The following is a 20427-nucleotide window of genomic DNA, read 5'->3' on the forward strand; positions in this document are numbered from 1 at the left end:
CCAAGGCTCCATCCTACAGGAACCTGGGATTTGTAGTTCAGTGGGGCACCAGCATTAGTTTGGTAAAGAATAAAAGATCTTGCAAAAACTACAAATCCCAGGAATCCATAGGCTGGAGCTGCTAGTGCCAAACTGCACTATTTCTGCAATGCAGATGCACTCTTAAGTACTGGAACACAAGACGTCGAGCTCCATTTTTTTTTAAAGAAAGCCACGCACACTCTTGTTCATTTAAATAACCTAGTGGTGACTCTGCCCTCTGCACATGCTCAGGGACCATGTCTTACAATGGCACTGCTTTCAGTGGTTTGTTGAAAAGGAGCAAGCTTACTTCCTGAGCTTTAGCAGCTTAAACAATCAAAACCCCTCACCCACACTGTTATTTTCCTTTCTCTCCCCAAAACCACCCAGAGCCCCAAAACTGGCATAAATGGGAGAAAGAAAACGGGAACAATGCCGGCGCTAGGACCCAGCGCCTCCTTTCTACAGCACATGCGCAGAAGGCAGGTAATGTCTTCCTCTATCCCTTTTTGCCCCTGTACTCAATGCGCATGCGCATAAAGCACCAAACGACCAAAGCAGACACACATACACACACCCCTCCCTCGTTTAGTCTGGGTCACTTCCGAATGGAGGAAGGAGTGCTTCCGGGTCAGCGCGTCTGTTCCTGATCCTTGGCTGCCCGAAGCCTCTCCGGAAGCGGCGACGGAGCCCCCTCTCGGCTTCTCTTGACCCGCAAGGCTGGGAGGACGAGGGGCCCGGCTTCGAAGGAAGGGAAGGGAGCGGCGGCGGCGGCGGAGGAGGAGTCGGCGGAGGCCTGTAAGTGGGGAGCGGGGTCTTGGGCCCCGACTCTGTCCATCAAAAGCCCCGCCCACTCCCACTCTGTGCCAAGGCCACGCCCACTCTGAAGCCACGCCCCTTCGAGGGACTACTCTGCCTGACTCTCTCCATTCATAAAACAAAATGGGTTGTTGCTCCCACAATGCAAAGACTTTGTGGTTGTTGCTGTGTGCCTTCAAGTCATCTCTGACTTATGGGGAGCCTAAGGGCATCCTGCCTTGTTCAGAAAGGGTTTGGTTTCTTTGCCTTTGCCTTCCTTTGAGGCTGAGAGAGTGTGACTTTCAGTCTCATGGGGACCCTAAGGCCAAGCAGTCATAGGCTTTGCTTGACAAGATATGTCCAGAGGTTTGCTATTGCTTTCCCCTGAGGCTGAGAGACTGTGACTTCCTGATTATGTAAAGGCTGTCCAGACCTTTGGCTTGTGACATTCTATAATGTGCAAATGAGAGAGAAGCCTGGCACAACCGGCAATACGTTTCAGCTTCGTCCTAAATGCGACCAGCCATTAAACAGCACTTGGGCTTGCGGACTGTTTGTCTGGATCAATACTTTTTACATATAATGTTTCAAGCAAGACTTCCCTTCATGTTAGTTTTCCATAAACGAGGGATGTTCAGACTTTTTGTTTCTGCGGAGCGGAAACGGCGTGTCGCTTGCCGGAACACAAACACAGCAAAACAGCACAACAGCTTCCTCTCTGTAGATATTTCCGCCTTTGCGGAAGGGACATTGTGGATTCAGATTGCAGAAAGGCTGCTCTATACAGGTGTCCCTCCATGTTCACAGGTTTGACTTTTACAGATTTGGTTCATATGTTCTCTCTAGGAACGTTTTCGACCTCCAGCATTACTCTGTGGCCAACATTCGCCAGACGTTGCGCTGGAGGACCTAGCGATTCATAGAGAGAACACTTCTCTAGGCATTTGTAAGTCTTCCAGCCCAACTCTGTGGTCAGCTTCTGCTGGATAATGACCATAGAGTTGTGCTGGAGGACCTAGAGATTCCTAGAGAGGTGTTATCTCAGGTTGAAAAATACAGGGGGGGGGGTGTTATTTGCTTCTTTTCCACTCTAACTCAGGTCCTCTGTCCCTAACCCCAGCGGATGTGGAGGGCCCACTGTAGTTAGACAGTCAGGTGTGATCTCTGCTTATTGTTCCCCATTCAAAGTGCTGAGCCCCTTGCTTATTCCGTTTTCCCATTTATGGTGGAGTCTCCTTCTTTGGAGGTCTTTAAACAGAGGATGGCTGGCCATCAGTCGGGGGTGCTTTGATTGAGAGTTCCTGCATGGCAGAAAGAGGTTGAACTGGCTAGCCCATGTGGTCTCTTCCAACTCTATGATTGTGTTGGTTAGACCAGGACTGGACAGCTTTGTACCCGTCATATGTTCTAAAATGTGTGTTGTGGTGCTTTGAGCATCGGACTACAACTCTGGATGCCAGGGTTCAGTTCCCCATTCAACCATGGAGACCCACTGAGTGCCCATGGAAACCAACTGGGAGAACTCTAGCGCCACAATAAAGTACAGTTCCCAGGATTCCCTAGCACTGAGCCAGGGCAGTTAAAGCAGTCTCAAACTGGATTATTTCTGCAGTGTGTTTTGGACCCAGGTCTACAGCCCTAGGTCCCTGATTCCTTCTCATATATTAACCAGCTAGACCTGACATGAGACCCTCCTGCTTTCCAAGTGGTGTTGGGCTGTGGCTCCCACTTGCCCATGGAAACCCTTTGAGAGAGTCACACACTCTCAGCCCCAGAAAGCTCAGTAATAGGGTTGCCTTAGGGCAGTCATCCCCAAACAGTGCCCTTGAAGAGACTTTGGACTTCAGCTTTGAGAAGCCTTAGCCAAGTTGGCCAATAGTCTGGGATTCTGGGAGCTGAAGTCCAAAATCTCTTAAACGGCACAATTTGGGGACCACTGCCTTAGGGTAACCATAAGTCAGAAACAATGTGAAACGACAACAACAGCTTTGATTTCCTTTGTCCATTCGTCTTCCTGGCAATGGCTTATGGGAATGATAGTTTGAAACATCCAGAGGAAACCCATGTCGCACTGGTTTAAAAACCGGACTAGAGAAATCACATTTCCAATCCTTACGTTAGCCATAGAGATGAAGGGAGCTGTTGGACAGCCATCATCTTTCAACCTAACCGGCCTCCTGGCAGCTAATGTGAGGATAAAATGTAAGACATGCGCATAGGTTTCCACCCTGATCTCACTGGAGGAAGCGTGGGATGCAAATGTGATTTAACAGCCATGACGACGACAACAACCTGTCCATTAGAACAGAGAAACACAGACACCAAGCCTTCATAATCAACTCTGGTTTCTATACTAGCATGCTAGAGAGAACTAGAATTGAAATGATGCCTGGAAGAAGCATTGCGAAGTGGGAGGATAGAGTTGGGGACCTGGGAAGCATAATCCACTCCCAATTTTCCTCCTAAACTTTCTTCCATCTCAACAGCTGAGTTGAGAAGGGAGCAGGGAAGCCTTTCCGTTCCCTCTGCTGTTATGCAGCTGTGAGTTACTAGCCTTTGCTGATCTGTTGCAAATCACCTGCTGCGCTATCAGTGGTTTCTGATGTTATCTTCTGTCTTCAGCTGCCCTAGAAAGGTCACACTGAGAACCTCAACTCCTTTGGCAAGGCTGAAGAGGCTTTGGCCTTCCAGATGTTTGGGCCTATAACTCGCATCAGCCCCACCCAACATGGCCAATAGTAAGTGATTATGGGAGTTGTAATCCAAACATGCTCCATATCTGCCTTTGGGCATCAAAAATAGGCATAGTACTCTATGAGCAAGATGTGATTACATTGCCATAGTCACTGGGACAGCAGAAAGATACTACTGTCTTTGGTGGCTTTCATCATTTATTGTCTCCTTTGATGTATAGCAGGAGTTATGTGGGTGATACACAATTAAGTACATTGGTTTGAATTCTGCTGATAGACCCATTGACTCAGTTGTTGAATTGGTGAGTTAACCCATAAGTAAACCCCATTTGCTTCATTTAATTTATGCAGTTTAACACCGCTTTAACTGTCATGGCTCTATACTAGGGAACCCTGGGATTTATAGTTTGTTGTGGCACCAGAGTTCTCTGTGACAGAACAGGCTAAATCTCTCACAAAACCTCAAATCCCAGAATCCCAAAACATTGAGCTATGGAAGTCAAAACAGTGTCAAACTGCATTAATTCTGCAGTGTAGATGCAACCTTGGATGCCAACTAAAAGCATTTTGTTAAATTTTGAGGTATCTTAGCAAGAAACAGTACATTGTGCGACTACCTCAAACATTAAGACATTCTCTTTTCTTATTAGATTTAAACAGTAAGCCCTACTTATCCATGGATTCTTTTTATCCACAGATCCACAGTTTTAAAATAGGTTTAAAATATATAAATTCCCAAAAGCAAACCCTGATTTTACCATTTTATGCAAGGATCACCACCTTACGGTGCCATTGTCTTTAATGGGACTTGAACATCCACACATTTTGGCATCCACGGAGGGTCCTGGAACCAAACCCCAGCAGATACCAAAGGTCCACTGTAGTTATATTTATATCTTGGCTTTGTTCTGGTTGAGCTAAGCAGTTGAGTTCAAATTGCCTATTCCTCACTTTATTCCCAGGTTAAGATGAAAGAGCGTAACTGGCCCACGCCCTTTTGAGTGGCATGGCTCAGGGCAGGACATGAATCTGGATCTCCCAAATCCCAGCCCATCACTAACTGGCTGGCTCTTTGTGAAATGGAGTAATAACCCGCATTTTTAAAGAGAGCCACTCCTGTACAAGCCTTTCAGGCCCACCTTCATTTTCTGATCTCAAAGGACTCTGAGGGCAAGTGGTCTGGTTTTGCTCATCGCAATTCGACGGGGGAAGGATACGTGGGCTGGATTTGACTATTTGTTGAACTCTTCAGCGCATCTCAAACCCAAGGTCATGGTGACCCGGGAGAAACCAAACGCAGCCTGGCTGCTCTAAGTGGTTTATTACGATGAAGTTGTCAAACAGTCCTCTTGCCGAGGCTTGTGTGTTTTGTTGTAACTCCCGGTGCGGGGGCTTTAGGTCACTGCTTCTTCAGTCCACAGATGAGTTGTTGATTAGGCTGCCTTTTACATCTGGGTAACCTTGCTGCTCCAGCTTTCCCTTCCATAAAACAACTTGGATGCATACAGCTGGGCGGAGGGCTGTGTAGTTTGTCTGGCAGCAGCGGCGGCCGCACCAAGGGAATGATCCTTTTCTTTTGTCAGTCTGAGACTGTGTAATGCTACGAACCCGATGAGGCAACTCTCTCTCAAGCAGCAGATTTGGTATTTACAGCTGGCCCTCCACATTTGCGGCCTTGACTTTTGTGGACTTGATTATTTGCAGTTTTGGTTTAATATGTTCTCTATAGGGATCTCTAGGTCCTCCAGCAGAACTGTGCCAGAAGTTGACCATAGAGTTGTGCTGGAGAACCTACACGTTCCCTAGAAGAAACACTTCTCTAGGCATTTGTAAGCCCTCCAGCATCGTTCTGTGGTCAACCTTGGGCAGATGTTGACCATAGAGTTGCACTGGAGGACCTGGAGATGCTCAGAGACGTGTTCTCTTAGATAAAAAGAATAGAGTTCTTTTATTTGTGGGATTTCCACATTCATGGGGGGTCGTTCACCCCTAATCCCAGTGAATGTGAAGGGGACCACTGTACTTATGTCTTGCCTTTTTTCTGCCAGGTAGGCTCTTTGCAGGACTGTCAGCTCAGGTGCTAAAATAACCTGGCTAGCTTTTCTACACCTTGAATGAAGCAGGATGGGGAGATATTGTTGGCTGTCCAGCCTCAGGAGGCAAAATATCTAGGGCCATCCCCAACACAAGTTGGATTTTGCTTAAATGCCATCCATCTTGGAGGGATACAGTGATATGAAAAGCCATGATTCTCAATGAGTTGGGAGGTTTTCTTCATGTCGTTGGACTCTCAGGAGCCCCAGCCAATACTGCCATTGGTGAGGGATTTGGGGAGGAGAACCCTAGCATCTGGAGACACCTTATTTGAGAACCACTAATCTTGAGAGGAGCTCCTTGAAAGGATGGCTTTAGATTTGGCACCACAACAACTCCTGCTTCAAAAGCTTCAGGTCTAGTAGCCTCTTTCAGTCTACAGAGAGACACTTGGAGAAACTTTCTTGCTAGGATCCATAGTTCAAGAGTTGAACTACCCCGAAAAACCCACAAAAAACTATGAATGCCAGTTGTGAAAGCCTTCGCCTTTACATTTTCATGTGGTTTCTTGCCCTGGACAGATTGTGGTGAACCTGAGTTTCAGTCCCAGTTCAGCCATGAAGTTTTCTGGCTAGCCAGCCTCACAGGGATGTTGTTAAGATATAATAAACAGAAGCCTTTGTACTTAAGAAAAGATCAGAATACCAATGGGGCGATGGCAGCCATGAAGATGGTGTTGAATGGCCCACCCCATCTGACACTATGCCAAATTCAGTCACATTCTTGTTGGTTTTTTAAAGCTGCCTCAAACACATCTAAATCAGGCAAGATGCTGCTTTTTAAAAATAAAACGAAAACGCTCCCATCCCGTACTGTTCAGTGCAATATTGGAATGAAAAATGACACCGCTTTGTCATCTGTTCCAATTGATATTGCACTCTTTGTGGTGACAGCTGAAAAGGCCCACAGGTGCCGTATAAAGAGGTGACCATGTTGTCATATTTCATTTAGGCGTCCCTCTGCAAAGCCATAATTACCTAATTAGGTTGTTAATTAGGAGATTAGCATTTCGCTATATTGATAGAATGCTCTTTGCAGGCGGGAGTTGAGAAACGGATTTGTCTGGCCTAATTTATAAGTGCTGTGGTTTCTTCACCCTCCTATCTTCACCAAATCCTTATTTATCTGCTTAAAATATTGACTGGGGAGGGACTGTTTGTCTAAGAAGGAGTTATTTTGCGAACAGTTTTTTGACCAAATGAGAGTATATATATATATATGTGTGTGTGTGTATGTGTGTGCGCTTGGAGGTGTAGGTGCATCTATGTACAGTGTTTCCTCATTCCTTTCTTCTTTCCTTTATCCCCCATCTCCTTAAATAAAACTTTGCCATTGATATAATTACAGTAGTTTCCTGGTAAAGAGCATGGCAGCAACTGTAGTTGTCTAATGTCCACAAAACATGAGAATTCAAATAGCATCATAGGCCTTTGAAGCAAAGTAATTTGCAAACTACAGCACCTACCCCTTTCCATGAAACATATCCAAGGGTAGCCATGTTGGCTATATAGCAAAGTGCAATAACATCCAAAATCCGCAGAACAGTGATGCCTTTTTTGGGCCAACCAAAATGCACAAAATACATGTTGCAAGCTTTCAAAGCTCCACCAGTTTCTTCATTAGGCAAAGGTCTTAAAAATCATGATTTGCAACACCTTTGCCTGATGAAGAAGTCAGTGGAGCTTTGAAAGCTTGCAACATGTGTTTTGTGCATTTTGGTTGTTCCGATAAAGGCATCACAGTGAAGTCTAAGGCTTTCCTGGCTAGCATCCGTAGTTTTTGATGGGTTTTTCAAACTATGTGGCCATGTTCTGGAAGAGTTTATTCCTGAAGTTTCGCCAGCATCTGTGGCTGGCATCTTCAGAGAATGCTGGCATGGAAGAGAGTTGGGTATATCTGTATTGCTATCACTGTATCACTTCCATCACTGTATGGTCCATTTCCACTCATGGATTCAAAAGCTGCCCCTATCAAATGAAGCAGTAGACTTTCTTTTTAACCATAACAAAGTGTTCTTATGTTTTACCGCACAAGCATTTAGGAAACAAGTTGGCTCTTTCTCAGCTGCCTCTTTAAAGAATGGGGCTTTCTTGTCACTTGACAAAAGGAGTGCTCATCCATGCCGATTTAATCATCTTGTCACATTAACATTCATACAACCGATAGGCACAGAGCTTGAAAACATTATTTTTTAAAAGTAAAATGTTATTTGTTAGTTTCAGGAGTACCATGCGCTGTATCAAAGTTGCTTATTATTCATGAGCGCCAAGGAATGCAATATCAGCTGTCAATGTGACTTTTTTTAAAAATGGGAAACATTCCAAAAATGTCTGAAAGTCATCCCAAAACCCCTCCCCTAAAAAACACCCTTTTATGCTTAACAAGGAAACCTTGCCCGCTATGCAAGAAAAAGAAACCCCTAATGTTAACATAATTATCGTTATAATGCTTACAAAGTTGTTGATCCTTGTTACTTAGGGTGGGATGGATAGCAAGTAACGAAATTAGTCTTAATGTGCAGCTTTGAAGCTCTGGGTAGGAAATGTATTTAGAAGGGGTGTTTCTTAGCAGATGCATTTAGAGTTGACAGGCATCTGCAAGCATTAGGTCCCATGTGATATTGTGCAGTGCTGTTTTCTGAAAGCTTTCTCTTTAAAAATTATATTAAATTGGTGCACTTTCTCTCTTCCTTTCTCCCCCTCTTCTCTCTCTCTCTCTCTCTCTCTCTCTCTCTCTTTCATATATCTAGGAACCGGAGCATGGGTTGGGACCATAGCTCAGTGGCAGAGCACATGTTTTGCCCAGAAGAGGTCCCAGGTTCAAACCTCACCAGTTCCAGCTAAAAAAAAGAATACTGTATAAAAAGGCTTTCCCCAAATCCTGGAGAATTGCTGCCAAAGTGGGGAGAACTGGGCTAAATGGGAACGATGGCCTAATTCGCTCTAAGGCAGCTTCATAGACTCATGATTGACAGTTCTTCTAAGTAAGTATTCTGTCCTTTGTCCTGAGAATCCTGAAGATATTTGTCTTAGCCAATGCTCCCCTGTGTTTTACTTCCAACCTCTCACTCTCCTCTACCCCAGTATCCTATGTGTGCAGAATCCCTATTGAGCGCAAGCATTTGTGTGCATGCCTCCTAAACACACACGAAGCTGGTCTTGCGCTTTTCCCAGCAGCTTTCGTTTGCTTTGCTTGAATAATGAGGAAGGAGGTGATGTGACGAGGGTTGCATGTAATTCCTCATCAAAACGAGATTGAAGAGGATGGATTGCCTCTGCCAGTTGCAGAAGTACTACTTGGATTCATTCATGTATATTGTGGGAACAAGCCGTTTCAACAGGGATGAGAAGGGCAAGATTTACCTTTATTTATTGTAGTTATTTATATATTAAGGCTTTCTTTTGCTCCATCTGTTTGATATGGAATGCCCACAGGGTGGCTGTTAAGAACAACAACAGATTATCATACAATGTGTGATCCATTTTCCTCAACCCCCAGTAAGAAAGAGAAACCCTGTGGCAGTTGATCCCATGCAAGTCAGTGGTTGTTGTTGTTGTTGTTGTTGTTGTTGTTATTATTATTATTATTAAAGTTTATTTATATAAAACCTGCCAATGGCATACAATCTAAGATCACAAAATACAAAATATAGTGAATAGACCATTTATCCCATTAAAATAGATTTAAAACTATAGAGCAATAGAGGGTCCATGTTGTCTTGTCTTTCCCTTTAATGAACTAGGGAATGGCTACCGATGTATTCAATTCTTGGAAGGGTGATGCTTTTCCCCAATAATAGCTGGGATAAAGTGTTTAAGAATCAAGGCCTTTGCCTGATAATAACACTGGAGTTAGAATAAAAAGGATATTTTCCTAAGTCAGAGCAAGCTAGCCCAGCCATCTGTTTTCAACACTGGACAAACCAGCACCATTGGGAAGCGTATAAGCACCGCATGACGGTTGATGGCCATCTTGTTTTGTCTTCACAATGTGGAAATCAGATGTAGGCTCCATCTGACCGTGGAAGTAGATTAGCAAATGTTATTCTCTTGTCACCTTTACTGTCCTCTGGCTGAGGGAGTGCCAACTGTTCATTAAAAAGCTATACAAGGAAACCAGAACCTGTTTAACATCCAGGCCATAAAGCGATTTGAAGTCAGGGTTTGGCGAGGAAGGATTTAAATAAATAAATAAGCCGATACATCTGCCGTTAACATGTTGTTAACTCCCTCGGCAGACGTTAAATCATTTTCAAGTACAATAATAGTGTGGGAGGTAAATTAACTAACCATTAACAATTTTATAAATACACAATTAACATGCCAGCGTTTATATGACACATTGATAGGGCAGCAGTAATTTTTGATTGGGAGTTGGGTTTTTTCCTTCCTTTTTCTTTGCGGGCCTTTAAGGTGCTTCAGGCTTTTTGCTTTTTTGAGGTCTTGGGGCTCATGAGGTGCACATCGCCATCTCTTTCTTCTGTGAAGTGCCTCCCCCATCTGAAATACTAACATGCACACTGACTGAAGAAAGAGGTGTAAGTACACCAAAAATTAGGGAAGATTTTGCCATATCTTAACTTCTTCTTAGTCAGCGCACTATCCTCCTTGATGCTATACCATAGTGAATGCAGAAGTGTGGTTGCATTCTGCATCCAGTGTTAGAGTGAGTAGTGAGGTGTCCTAGATTGTTGGTGACACCGTAATGCATCCAGGGCCCTGATCCACTTTGTTCCCAAGCCAACTCAAGCTTGAGTGTCTGTCAAAATGAAGCATAGCCATGGCTGCACCAGGATGACGGTTTATTGATCGCATGGAGATCCCAAACACGTGGAAATCCTGAATGCAATACCAGTGCAGCCATAAAACTCAAAGCAGAGACAAAGGTAGCTCATTATGCAAAGGGTTCTTGTAGCACCTTTGAGACTAACTGTGTGAAAGACTGAAAGACATTGTAGGAAAAGCTTTCATAGACTGACGCTGCACCTGCACTGCAGACGTAATCCAGTTCGACACCACTTTAACTGCCATGACTCAATTCTGTGGAATTCTGGAAACTGTGGTTTTATGAGACATTTAGCCTTGTCTGTCAGAGAGTTCTGGTGCCAGAACAAACTACATTTTTTGGAATGTCATAGCATTGTGCCATGGCAGTTAAAGTGGTGTCAGACTGCATTAGATCTGTAGTGCAGTTGCAACCAAGGTCTGCTTTCTTAGATGCAGAAGTAGACTTAGGGGCTATAGAGACCGCCCCAAGGGGTAGCTTGCAGCTGCCTCTTTATGTGCCAGATTGAGGCTGCAGCACCCTCACACCATGACCCCAACCTCACCTTTCCATGGTGCAAAAAGGAGCCCCTGGAAAGGCACCATAGGTGCCAGAAGAGTGCCGTGACGGCACACACCATGTGGTGCAATGCACAGTGTCACACTGGCCTGGGGGCATGCATCATATGGACGCCACGCCCCGACTCCACTCCTAGGCCAGCTTTATTAGCCAGTCTTTACAGCCGCTGAGTCTGTGGAGGCATATGCTACAACTTCTTTCACACAGTTGCTCTCTGATGTGCTAAAAGATCCCTTTGCTTACTGATATCCCAGACTAACAGGGTTATGACTCTGGAAGTTAGCTCATGTTCTTCAGGTAAATGAAGCAATCCTCTATCTCAGCTTCTGTTCACCAGGGTCCCTATGATGCATGAAACAATGAACCATTTAGCATGAGCTGGCCTTGCTCAGCCTTCTAGAGAATCTGTAACTACTAAAAGCTCGTATCATCATCATCATCATCATGATTTTATTGCAGGCTTGCTTAACTATCAGATTTCCAGTAACTATGTCATGCATCCCTTAAGCATATAAATCCTGTGTATAGGGTGAATATGAGAACTAACTACTTGCCAGCTCTTCTGGAAATTTGAAACGCCTACAGCACTATATTGTTTAGAATGATTAAAATGCGTAAAGACAGTGAAGCCTTCCAGGAGGATCTCTCCAAACCATGGACATGATATTAAAATGGCAGATATGGTCCAGTATTCACAAGTCCAAATGATATTCATCAGGGGACTGGCAGGCAGTGACAGATCAGGAAAAGGATCTTGGGACTGCTGTGAATCATTTCATGAAGGTCTCAGCTCATGGAAGGAAAATAAAACCACCAATACTGTAACATATCTATACTATTTATTTATTTATTTATTTATTTATTTAAAGTGTTTCTGCAATGCTTCTCAGCACACAAGGGCTCCCAAGGGGATGAAGCAATAAAAGCCAATTAAAACAATGCAAACATTAGAACATTTTTAAAGCACAATAAAATAATCGTTGAAAACTCCTAAAAGCAGTATAAAAACAATCTTAGAAACTAGTTTTAAAACAGCCATTTCAAAGACTGAATGCCATGTAGAACAGTCAGTGCCATTTTTGCAAGCCTGGTGAAATATGGTCTTTAAAATACATGCCTTACACCAGTCTGGCTGCTGAATTTTGCACTAGCTGCACCTTTTGAATACTTTTCAAAGACAGCCCCACATATAGCAAATTACAGTAGTCTAATTGGAAAGTAAGTAAGGCATGAACCACTGTGGCCAGATCTGCCTTTCTTAAGCTCACTTGGAGCTCTTCCAAATAGTGACCTCTGGGCCCTGAGTAGTAGTCTGAACGTTATGTTGACTCTCATAATACTAGACCTCATGTCATTCAGTGGAATTAACTGAGCATGATAATAATTAGCTAAAAATTAATTTGTTACCCCTTGATTCATTAAAAATTTCAACAATAATATCAAAATCTGTTACTTTAATCATTAATTGCCAATCATGTCATTTAACAGTGAACCGTTCTGATTACCCTAATTCCTTACTTGCCAGTTTAGTAATTTTAAATGATGTTTTTAGTATTTTCAATGATACAGTTTAACAGTGTAACAAACTGATTAATGAATTGATGTTGTAGAGTTTGCTTAATATTTTAATGTCAGCAGATGAATTTCCTCTAATTTTTTTTGCACTTTCCTTATACATTTGTGCTTCTTGTATATGCTGGCAACAGCTAATGTTTACCTTGCCTGTTGTAGGCAAGGACATACCGCTATGGTAAGTTTGACGAGAGCAGAATCCCACTCTTTCCTAGTTCAGTAATTATTCCCCTTTTTAATGCAAACATGTTATTGCAGGCAAGTACCAAAGTCTGTGTTTCCCCAGTCCTCCTTCATCATTCTTCTAATGCTAATGCTGCTGAAAATAGCCTCCAGCTAGACAGAGGGACAAGCAGGGCCAAACAAACTTTGTAAAAAGGAGTTTCTTTGTCAGAGGCTTTGTTAAGATAGGTATGCCTGTATAGCACTATAACTATGTAGTTTGAAAGGGCCTATGGGCAACGGAGGGGGTAGGCATTGCAGATGTTACAATGCTGAGGCTCCGGGTTTCTGCCCGTATGGTCAATAGCCCTGGGACTCACACAGAGTGACATTAGTTCCCAAACATTAAACATCTGTTTGAGCTGATGAATCCACCTTGGGATACAGACTGTCTTTTTTTGTTCTTTAAAAATTAAAGCGCCTTCCACTAGGGTCAGACTTTGTGCTGGTAGAAGCGGAAAGCCTCTTGAATCCCCACGCCTTCCTTTCCAGGCTTAATTAGCAGCAGAAAAGGCCTAGGGATCACTTTCTTCCTCCAGGGGAGGCCTTGGTGGGCATTGAAATACAGCTGAGTTGGCTGCTCCAGCAAAGCTTCTCCTTCTCTCTTGTGTATGATTCCTGTGCAATAAGTCAGGGGTGGTGGGAGCAGATGAGCAGCGGAGCTGGGGAAGGTAATCTTTGTTGGCGAGGGTGAGAGCTGAGATTGCTGGGAGGAGGTTAGGAAGGGAGCGTTCGTCTAGAAAATATCAGGAGAGTGTCAGATTGTACTTAGCAATAAATCTCTGTTCTCCCCATATTCTTAGGGAAAAGGTCATGGGTAGCTCAGCCATATGAAACTTTGAAAGTGGAGAATTGGCCCATTCCTTTTGGTTGGTTATAAGGTACCTATAAGTCCTTTATTCAAACAGCTTCACTGCCTACCGGTCTGTTTCCAGGGACAATTCAGAGTGCTACCTAGGCCCTGAAAGCTAGTGTGGTATAGTGGTTTGAGTATTGGACTGTGACTCTAGAGACCAGGGTACAATTCCTTTCTTGGCCAGGAGACCCACTGGGTGTCCTTGGTCAAGTCACACTCTCCCAGGCTCAGAGAAAGGCAATGGCAAACCGCCCCTGAACAAATCTTACCAAGAAACTTCATGATAAGGTCGCCTTAGAGTTGCCGTACATCGGAAACGATTTGAAGGCACACAACAACAAACGTAGGCCCTACAAATTCCTATAAGAATTAGGGACAGACTTTCTGAAAGCCTATATGAAACTGCCCCCAAGTCATATGATCTTTAGGGGAGGGCTTTTTCTCTGTCCCCCCAATCTCCCAGGTGTGTCTGATGAAGACATGGGAGAGAGCCTTCCTCATAGACTATGGAACCCACTCCTGAAGTAGAACCCATTCCTGAAGTAGTCTTTGCCTGTGGGCAAAGTCTTCCTTGTTTAAAAGTTTCTCATTTTGACTGGTTGGGCTAGAAGGTTGTATAATGGGTGTGTTTTACTTGAGCAAAGAAAATCTAAGAAGAAATAAATAAAATATTTGATGCACTTTAGGGTTTTAAATTTTGAGTTAAATCTTGACACGTGGTTGGCAACAAAAGATATTTCAGGATGGTCCCTGAGAAAGAATCATAGTCGGGATACAGACCGCCCTAAAAGGGCAGTTTCCCGCCACCCTGGTTTGCTGCGCGAGGGAGCCACAGTGGACAAACTGCAGCAGACAAACTGCACGGCTCCCTTGCACTCCAAAAAGAGCCCGCAAAAACGGGTTCTTTCTGAGGCATGATTGTGATGCCGCAATGCGCCAATGGTGCACTTGCAGCGTCACAATGATGCCAGTATCTGCGGACGCTAAGCTTCCATCATATCAAAATGGCGGCACCCATGTAGACAGGGCACCGCCATTTTTCGCTCCCAGTACGTTCTAGGGTTAGGGAGCATATGAATGGTGCACGCTCCCTAACCCTACTGCCACCGCCGCCACGCTACATTTTGCTAGTATGTATCCCGCCATTGAATGAATGAATGAATGAAAATTTATTTATATACTGCTATTCCTACATAGATCATAGCGGTTTATAACATAAAATGATACAATTACAACAACATATATCCCCAACAGTGTAACAAACTACCCAAATCGATTAAAAGTTATACAAAATAATCTAAAAACCATTATATTACAACCACTAAAACCATACCATTAAAACCATACAACAAAATAGCTGGATCAAACAATGTGCAACAAGGGAGGAGAGGATAGTATTAAGGCACATGGGGGAAAGCTTGACGGAAAAGAAAGGTCTTCAAATTTCTTCTGAATAAATCAAGAGAGGTGACTGAGCGGAGCTCGTCGGGCCGGGAGTTCCAAATCTGCGGGGCCGAGATGGAAAATGCCCTCTGTGAAGATGAAGTATATCTTGACTTTGGAACTCTTAGCAGATGTTTTCCGTCCGATCTGAGAGTGCGGGGCGGACTGTATGGGGAGAGGCGGTCCTCCAAGTACCCTGGGCCCAAGCCATTTAGGGCTTTATAGGTAATTACCAACACCTTGTATTGTGCCCTGAAGCGAATGGGCAGCCAATGTAGATCTTGCAATATAGGTGTTATATGGCTAGTCCTGGAACATCCAGTGACCAGCCTTGCTGCCATATTCTGAACCAATTGTAGCTCCCAGGTTTGGTACAAGGGTTGCCCCATGTAGAGTGCATTGCAGAAATCCAACCAAGAGGTTACCAGAGCATGTACCACCGTTTCCAGGTCCCCCCGGCCCAGGTAGGGTCGCAGCTGGCGTATCAGCCGAAGCTGATAACAGGTACTCCTGATCGTCGCATTCACCTGAGATGTAAGGTGGAGCGACGAGTCCAGAAGCACCCCCAGACTGCGAACTGAGTCCTTCAAGGGGAGCATGACCTCGTTCAGGACAGGTGGACAAATATCCATCCCCGGGCCAGGGGAGCCTATCACGAGTACTTCTGTTTTCTCTGGATTCAGGCTGAGTCTGTTTTCCCTCATCCAGCCCATTACCGACTCCAAGCAGGCATTTAGAGGAGAGATGTCATCCCTAGTCACTGCATCAGTCGGAGACACAGAGAAACATATTTGGGTGTCATCAGTGTACTGATAACACCACGCCCCATGTCCCTGGATGATCTCTCCCAGAGGCTTCATGTAAATGTTAAATAGCATGGGAGACAAAATCGCTCCCTGAGGGACACCAGATGTAAGGGCCCTCTTATCGGAACGACAGTCCCCCAGCTGCACCATCTGGAATCTACCCGAGAGGTAGGAACGGAACCACTGCAGAGCAGTGCCCCCGATACCCAACTCCCCCAGGCGTTCCAGAAGGATACCATGGTCAATGGTATCGAAGGCCGCTGAGATGTCCAAAAGCACCAACAGGGACACACTACCTCTGTCCATGCCCAGACGGAGATCGTCGACTAAGGCGACCATGGTAGTCTCAACTCCATAGCCCGCCCAAAAGCCGGTTTGAAATGGGTCTAGAAAATCCGTTTCATCCAAGATCCTTTGAAGCTGGAAGGCAACCGCCCTCTCGATCACCTTCCCTAAAAAAGGCAGCAGCGAAACAGGCCAATAATTATTCCGAATCAGGGGGTCTAGGGAGGGCTTTTTTAGCAAAGGTTTTACAATGGCCATTTTTAAACTAGATGGAAACCGCCCTTTCCTGAAAGATGAATTAATAATACGGCGCAACATATCAGTTACAGCCGTTCCCCCCTGAGCTGCCAGCCATGAAGGACAGGGATCGAGAGAGCATGTCGTCTTCCTAACACTACAAAGAATCCTAGAGTTGGAAGAGACCGCAAGGGCCATCCAGTCCAACCCCCTGCCATGCAGGAAATCTCAATCAAAGCATTCCCGACAGATGGCCATCCAGCCTCTATTTAAAAAAGTTACGAACCACTGCCCTCGATGGTTTGAATTTCCATTACTCTCAACCAGTGTGGCTAAAGGGTTATGGGAGTCACAATATAAAACTTTTGGAGAGCCAGAGGTTCCCCGTCCCTCGTTTAGGACAAAACCCCAGCAGGATCCTACCTCTTCCAGTTCTTTTTGTCTTTTTAGAGATGATGACATGATTTGTTGAATCTCAAATGGGTAGTTCTTGTGCTGGATTTTAAATCTCTGTATAAAATTTTGATTGTTGCCTGTGTGTAAAGCAGCTTTGGAAACTTCTTGGCTCACAAGTGGGATGCATGTTTGTGTATCAAACTGTGTTGGGATGCAATGTTATAGAGGGGCTATGTAATCCTGAGCCAGTGATGGAAGTAGCAGAGAGGAAGTGGGATGCAGTGTATTGAGAGCTGTCCTATTTATGAAAGCTTTGGCAGGTTTTAAATATGGGCAGCTGCTGCAGTTTTTGATCACGTTATTGGTTTGCTCCTACGTCAAGCTCTGGGAACATTAAGCCTTCCTCCTTAGGCACTTGCTGGAGGGTCCCTGCCAATAGAGCTCAAGTGGATAGCATCAGAAGCGAGAAATTTCTCATTTTTGCCTCCTCCCCATTGGGGAGCTTCGTCTTTGAGGCTTGCATGGCACTTATTTTATTTTCCATATTGAGATCTTGTTCTTATCTCCAGCCTTTTAATGGTTTGTCTGTTAAAGGAGCATTGGGAGCTGCTGTATTTTAAAACACTGGAATTGCTGCTGTGTTTTGGGGATCTGTTTTAATTGCTATTTTAATTGTGGATTCTTCTAATTTATATATATATAATTGCTTGCAACTGGTTTCTGGAATTTATTATTTCCTTTTTGATGGTGTTAGTAAATTGCCAGGGATAACTGTTACAACTGAAGGGTAGTATATAAACAACTCAAACTGATAAAATCAGATATTTGAATGTGTTTTTTTCCTGATCAAAAGTAAATAGCTCCTTCCAGTGCAAGGCTTATGGAGTACAGTAGATACATTGCTTTGCCCCTTGCACCACCATTTTAGCTCTTGCTCCACTATGTGTAAGGAAGCTTCTGTTCTACCATGAGTAAAATGTAGGTACTGTCAGCTCTCTGTATCAGTGGGAAGTCCATTCTAGAACCTCCCCTCCAAAAACATGCGGGAGCTCAAGTGTCATGATTGTGAATGGATGTGCAATGTGCATGTGACTGCATTGCCGTGACTGTGTGCATGCACAGCCATTGACAATAATGGGGCAGATCATCCACAGATGCTCCAATCAGTAGGTGGCTAACCTGCCAATATGGAAAGCTGACTGTAGATACTTTAGCTCTAAATTCATTGGTCAGTTCCAAATGAAGTTGACCCATGGAACTCTACTAAGTCAACATTTATTACAGTTTGTTGCTTCAATAGGTCTACTCTAGTTAGTACTAACAATTGGATTTAAATGTCTGTATAACCTGAAGGTACTAGATCGTGTATTATCTTAGAAGCTCAGGCCTACTTAATACTTGGAAGAGGAATCATCAAGGAATACCAGGTGCTTTAGGCTATATTTCAGAAGAAGCAAATAACAAACCACCTCTGATTATTCCTTGCCTAAAAAAATCCTATAAGTTATATAGGGTTGCGATAAGTGGTGACTTGAAGGCCCACAGATAGATATATTAAAGCAATGTACTCTGTTTTCTATTTTCTAGGTAGACAAGTTTGTGGTTCAGCATGGATCGAAGAAGATAGTAGGGGAACCCAACAGAATTTTGGACGAGATGGCTTTCTTGGACAACCCAACAATTATCCTGGCTCACATCCGACAGTCGCATGTGACCAGCGATGACACTGGGATGTGTGAAATGGTCCTGATTGACCATGATGTCGACCTGGAGAAATTCCAGCCCACTTCGGCCAACGGAGACAGCTGCTCAGAAATGCAAGCCAACAATGGCGAGTCTCAGGGTTACGTATACTCTCAGTCAGTTGACATTACCTCAAGCTGGGACTTTGGCATTAGAAGGCGATCCAACACAGGTGAGTCAGATTGGGGAAGTGTGGGGGACTAGCGATAGGAAAGAAATGTATTAATTTTGTGTTTTGGTAAGGTCTTTGCCAAAGTTAACACGTTTCTTCATAAACACAGAGGAAATCAAATACAGAAAAATAAATCCAACAAATACAGATTCATGCAATTGTTAAAAATAATAATTAAAAGTAGTTATTTCTGCGCACCAGGATGCGTAAGTGATGTGCAATAAAATGTAAAAAAAACAGCACCAAACAAGAATGTCCGCTTTCCCTTTTTGACTTTGATTAATATTTGAAATGTTTGGCCTGCTCTGTTGAACAACATTCATGGCTTTATCTATGGTTCATTAGGCCCGAAACCTCTTGGTAGTCCCAAATAGAGTAGACTCATTGAATCAGTTGTTGAATTGTAAGTAAACACTTAACCGTAAATCCCATTGATTCATGGGGTGTAGGCTGGTTTGATGTTTTGGAATACAATGGGATTGGAGCCTTGGAATTTAAAAGTATTCTTTGAGCTGATGATCGTTTGTTGTTTATCTCTCCTTCTCAGTCTTCTGTCTTGGCATTAATGGAGGTAATCATTGCTATGGGGAATTATCCAATTATTCAGTTAAATGGTTAAAATCTAAATTGATGTCAGCAAGAGCCAGTAGGTCACAGAGTGCATATGCAGATTGTCAGTGTTGACAGTGTCCGGATGTTATTACCTGTTCAGGAATACTGCTAAATATTAGGAGGCTATTTCTCATGTGATTGCATTACATTTGAACAAACTGACCACTGTTTAATCAATATCATTAATATCTTATTGTTAAATCTGGATGTGTGGTCAACTTTAAATTCCTTTGTCTGGCAGGGAATGGGTCCTTCATTGCTTGTGTTTAAGAGGACAGGTAATACTTTAAAAAAATTAAGTAAATCAGGCTTTTGAGATTCCCAAACACAGCCCAGACATTGTGAGACCTGAGACATTGCTGTTGATGGTCAGGACTTCTCTTTCATAGGTCTCCATAGATTGAAGCTGACTTGATAGCAAATCATACCAACGAAGATATTTTGAGCTTCTTTGGTTCTTATTGTTAAATATGGTCTGGCATTTCTGCAATCTCTTGGTCTATTCGAAGACTCAGACAAGATCATATTGGTTCAAGTAACTTGGGCTGCATTAACACTGCAGCAGTAATGCCATTTAACACCGCTTTAACTGCCATGGCTCAATAATATGGGATCCTGGGAGTTGTGGTTTGTTGTGGCACCAGACCTCTCTGACAGAGAAGGCTAAATATCTCACAATACTACAAATCCAAAAATTCCATAGCATTGAGCCTGGCAGCTAAAGCGGTGTCAAACGGCATCATTTCTGCAGTGCAGATGCTGCCTTGGTCCCAACCATTTAAAGGAGAGAATAAGCAACCAGCCACACTCCAGATATTTCAGAATACAAATCCTACCAGGACCATGGGACTTGTGGACCAAAACATCTGGGAGGAAGGCTAGTGGAGTGATTTAAAGATTAATATCAGCAAAATGGTACTCTCAGTTTAGGCTGGCTGTCAACTCCATCCAGGCTGGGCACATAAACATGTTAGCTGCTGGATTCTGCTTTAACTTCTCCACTCTTGCTGAGGGTACATTTCTCCTCCACCTTTTTTAAAAATACCCCTGTTGTGGAGACATGTATTGATGGGCCCTGTGCCCACATCTTTCTACAGAAGATCTAGGGAATTGTTTATAGTCTCTGCAAGGATC

General features: G+C 43.8%; 1 protein-coding gene across 3 annotated transcripts in view; it reads left to right on the top strand.

Annotated features, from left to right (window-relative positions):
* The first annotated feature begins 595 nt into the window (after window positions 1-595).
* Window positions 596-20427, top strand: part of LOC149308066 (target of rapamycin complex 2 subunit MAPKAP1) — a 138367-nt gene continuing 118535 nt past the window's right edge. For 2 of the 3 annotated variants that reach the window (XM_089535010.1, XM_089535012.1), the window contains exons 1-3: window positions 596-819; window positions 8356-8589; window positions 18354-18681. In XM_089535010.1, the coding sequence (XP_089391136.1) occupies window positions 18423-18681 (259 nt within the window). In that variant the 5' untranslated portion in view covers window positions 596-819; window positions 8356-8589; window positions 18354-18422. Of the gene's footprint in view, window positions 820-3540; window positions 3558-8355; window positions 8590-18353; window positions 18682-20427 lie in introns of those variants that run through there. The other variant, XM_089535011.1, reaches the window with a different exon arrangement.

Source organism: Sceloporus occidentalis, unplaced genomic scaffold (assembly GCF_023333645.1).
Source record: "Sceloporus occidentalis isolate IW3139 unplaced genomic scaffold, rSceOcc1.0.p SCAF_8, whole genome shotgun sequence".
In the NCBI taxonomy this organism is placed as follows: Eukaryota; Metazoa; Chordata; class Lepidosauria; order Squamata; family Phrynosomatidae; genus Sceloporus; species Sceloporus occidentalis.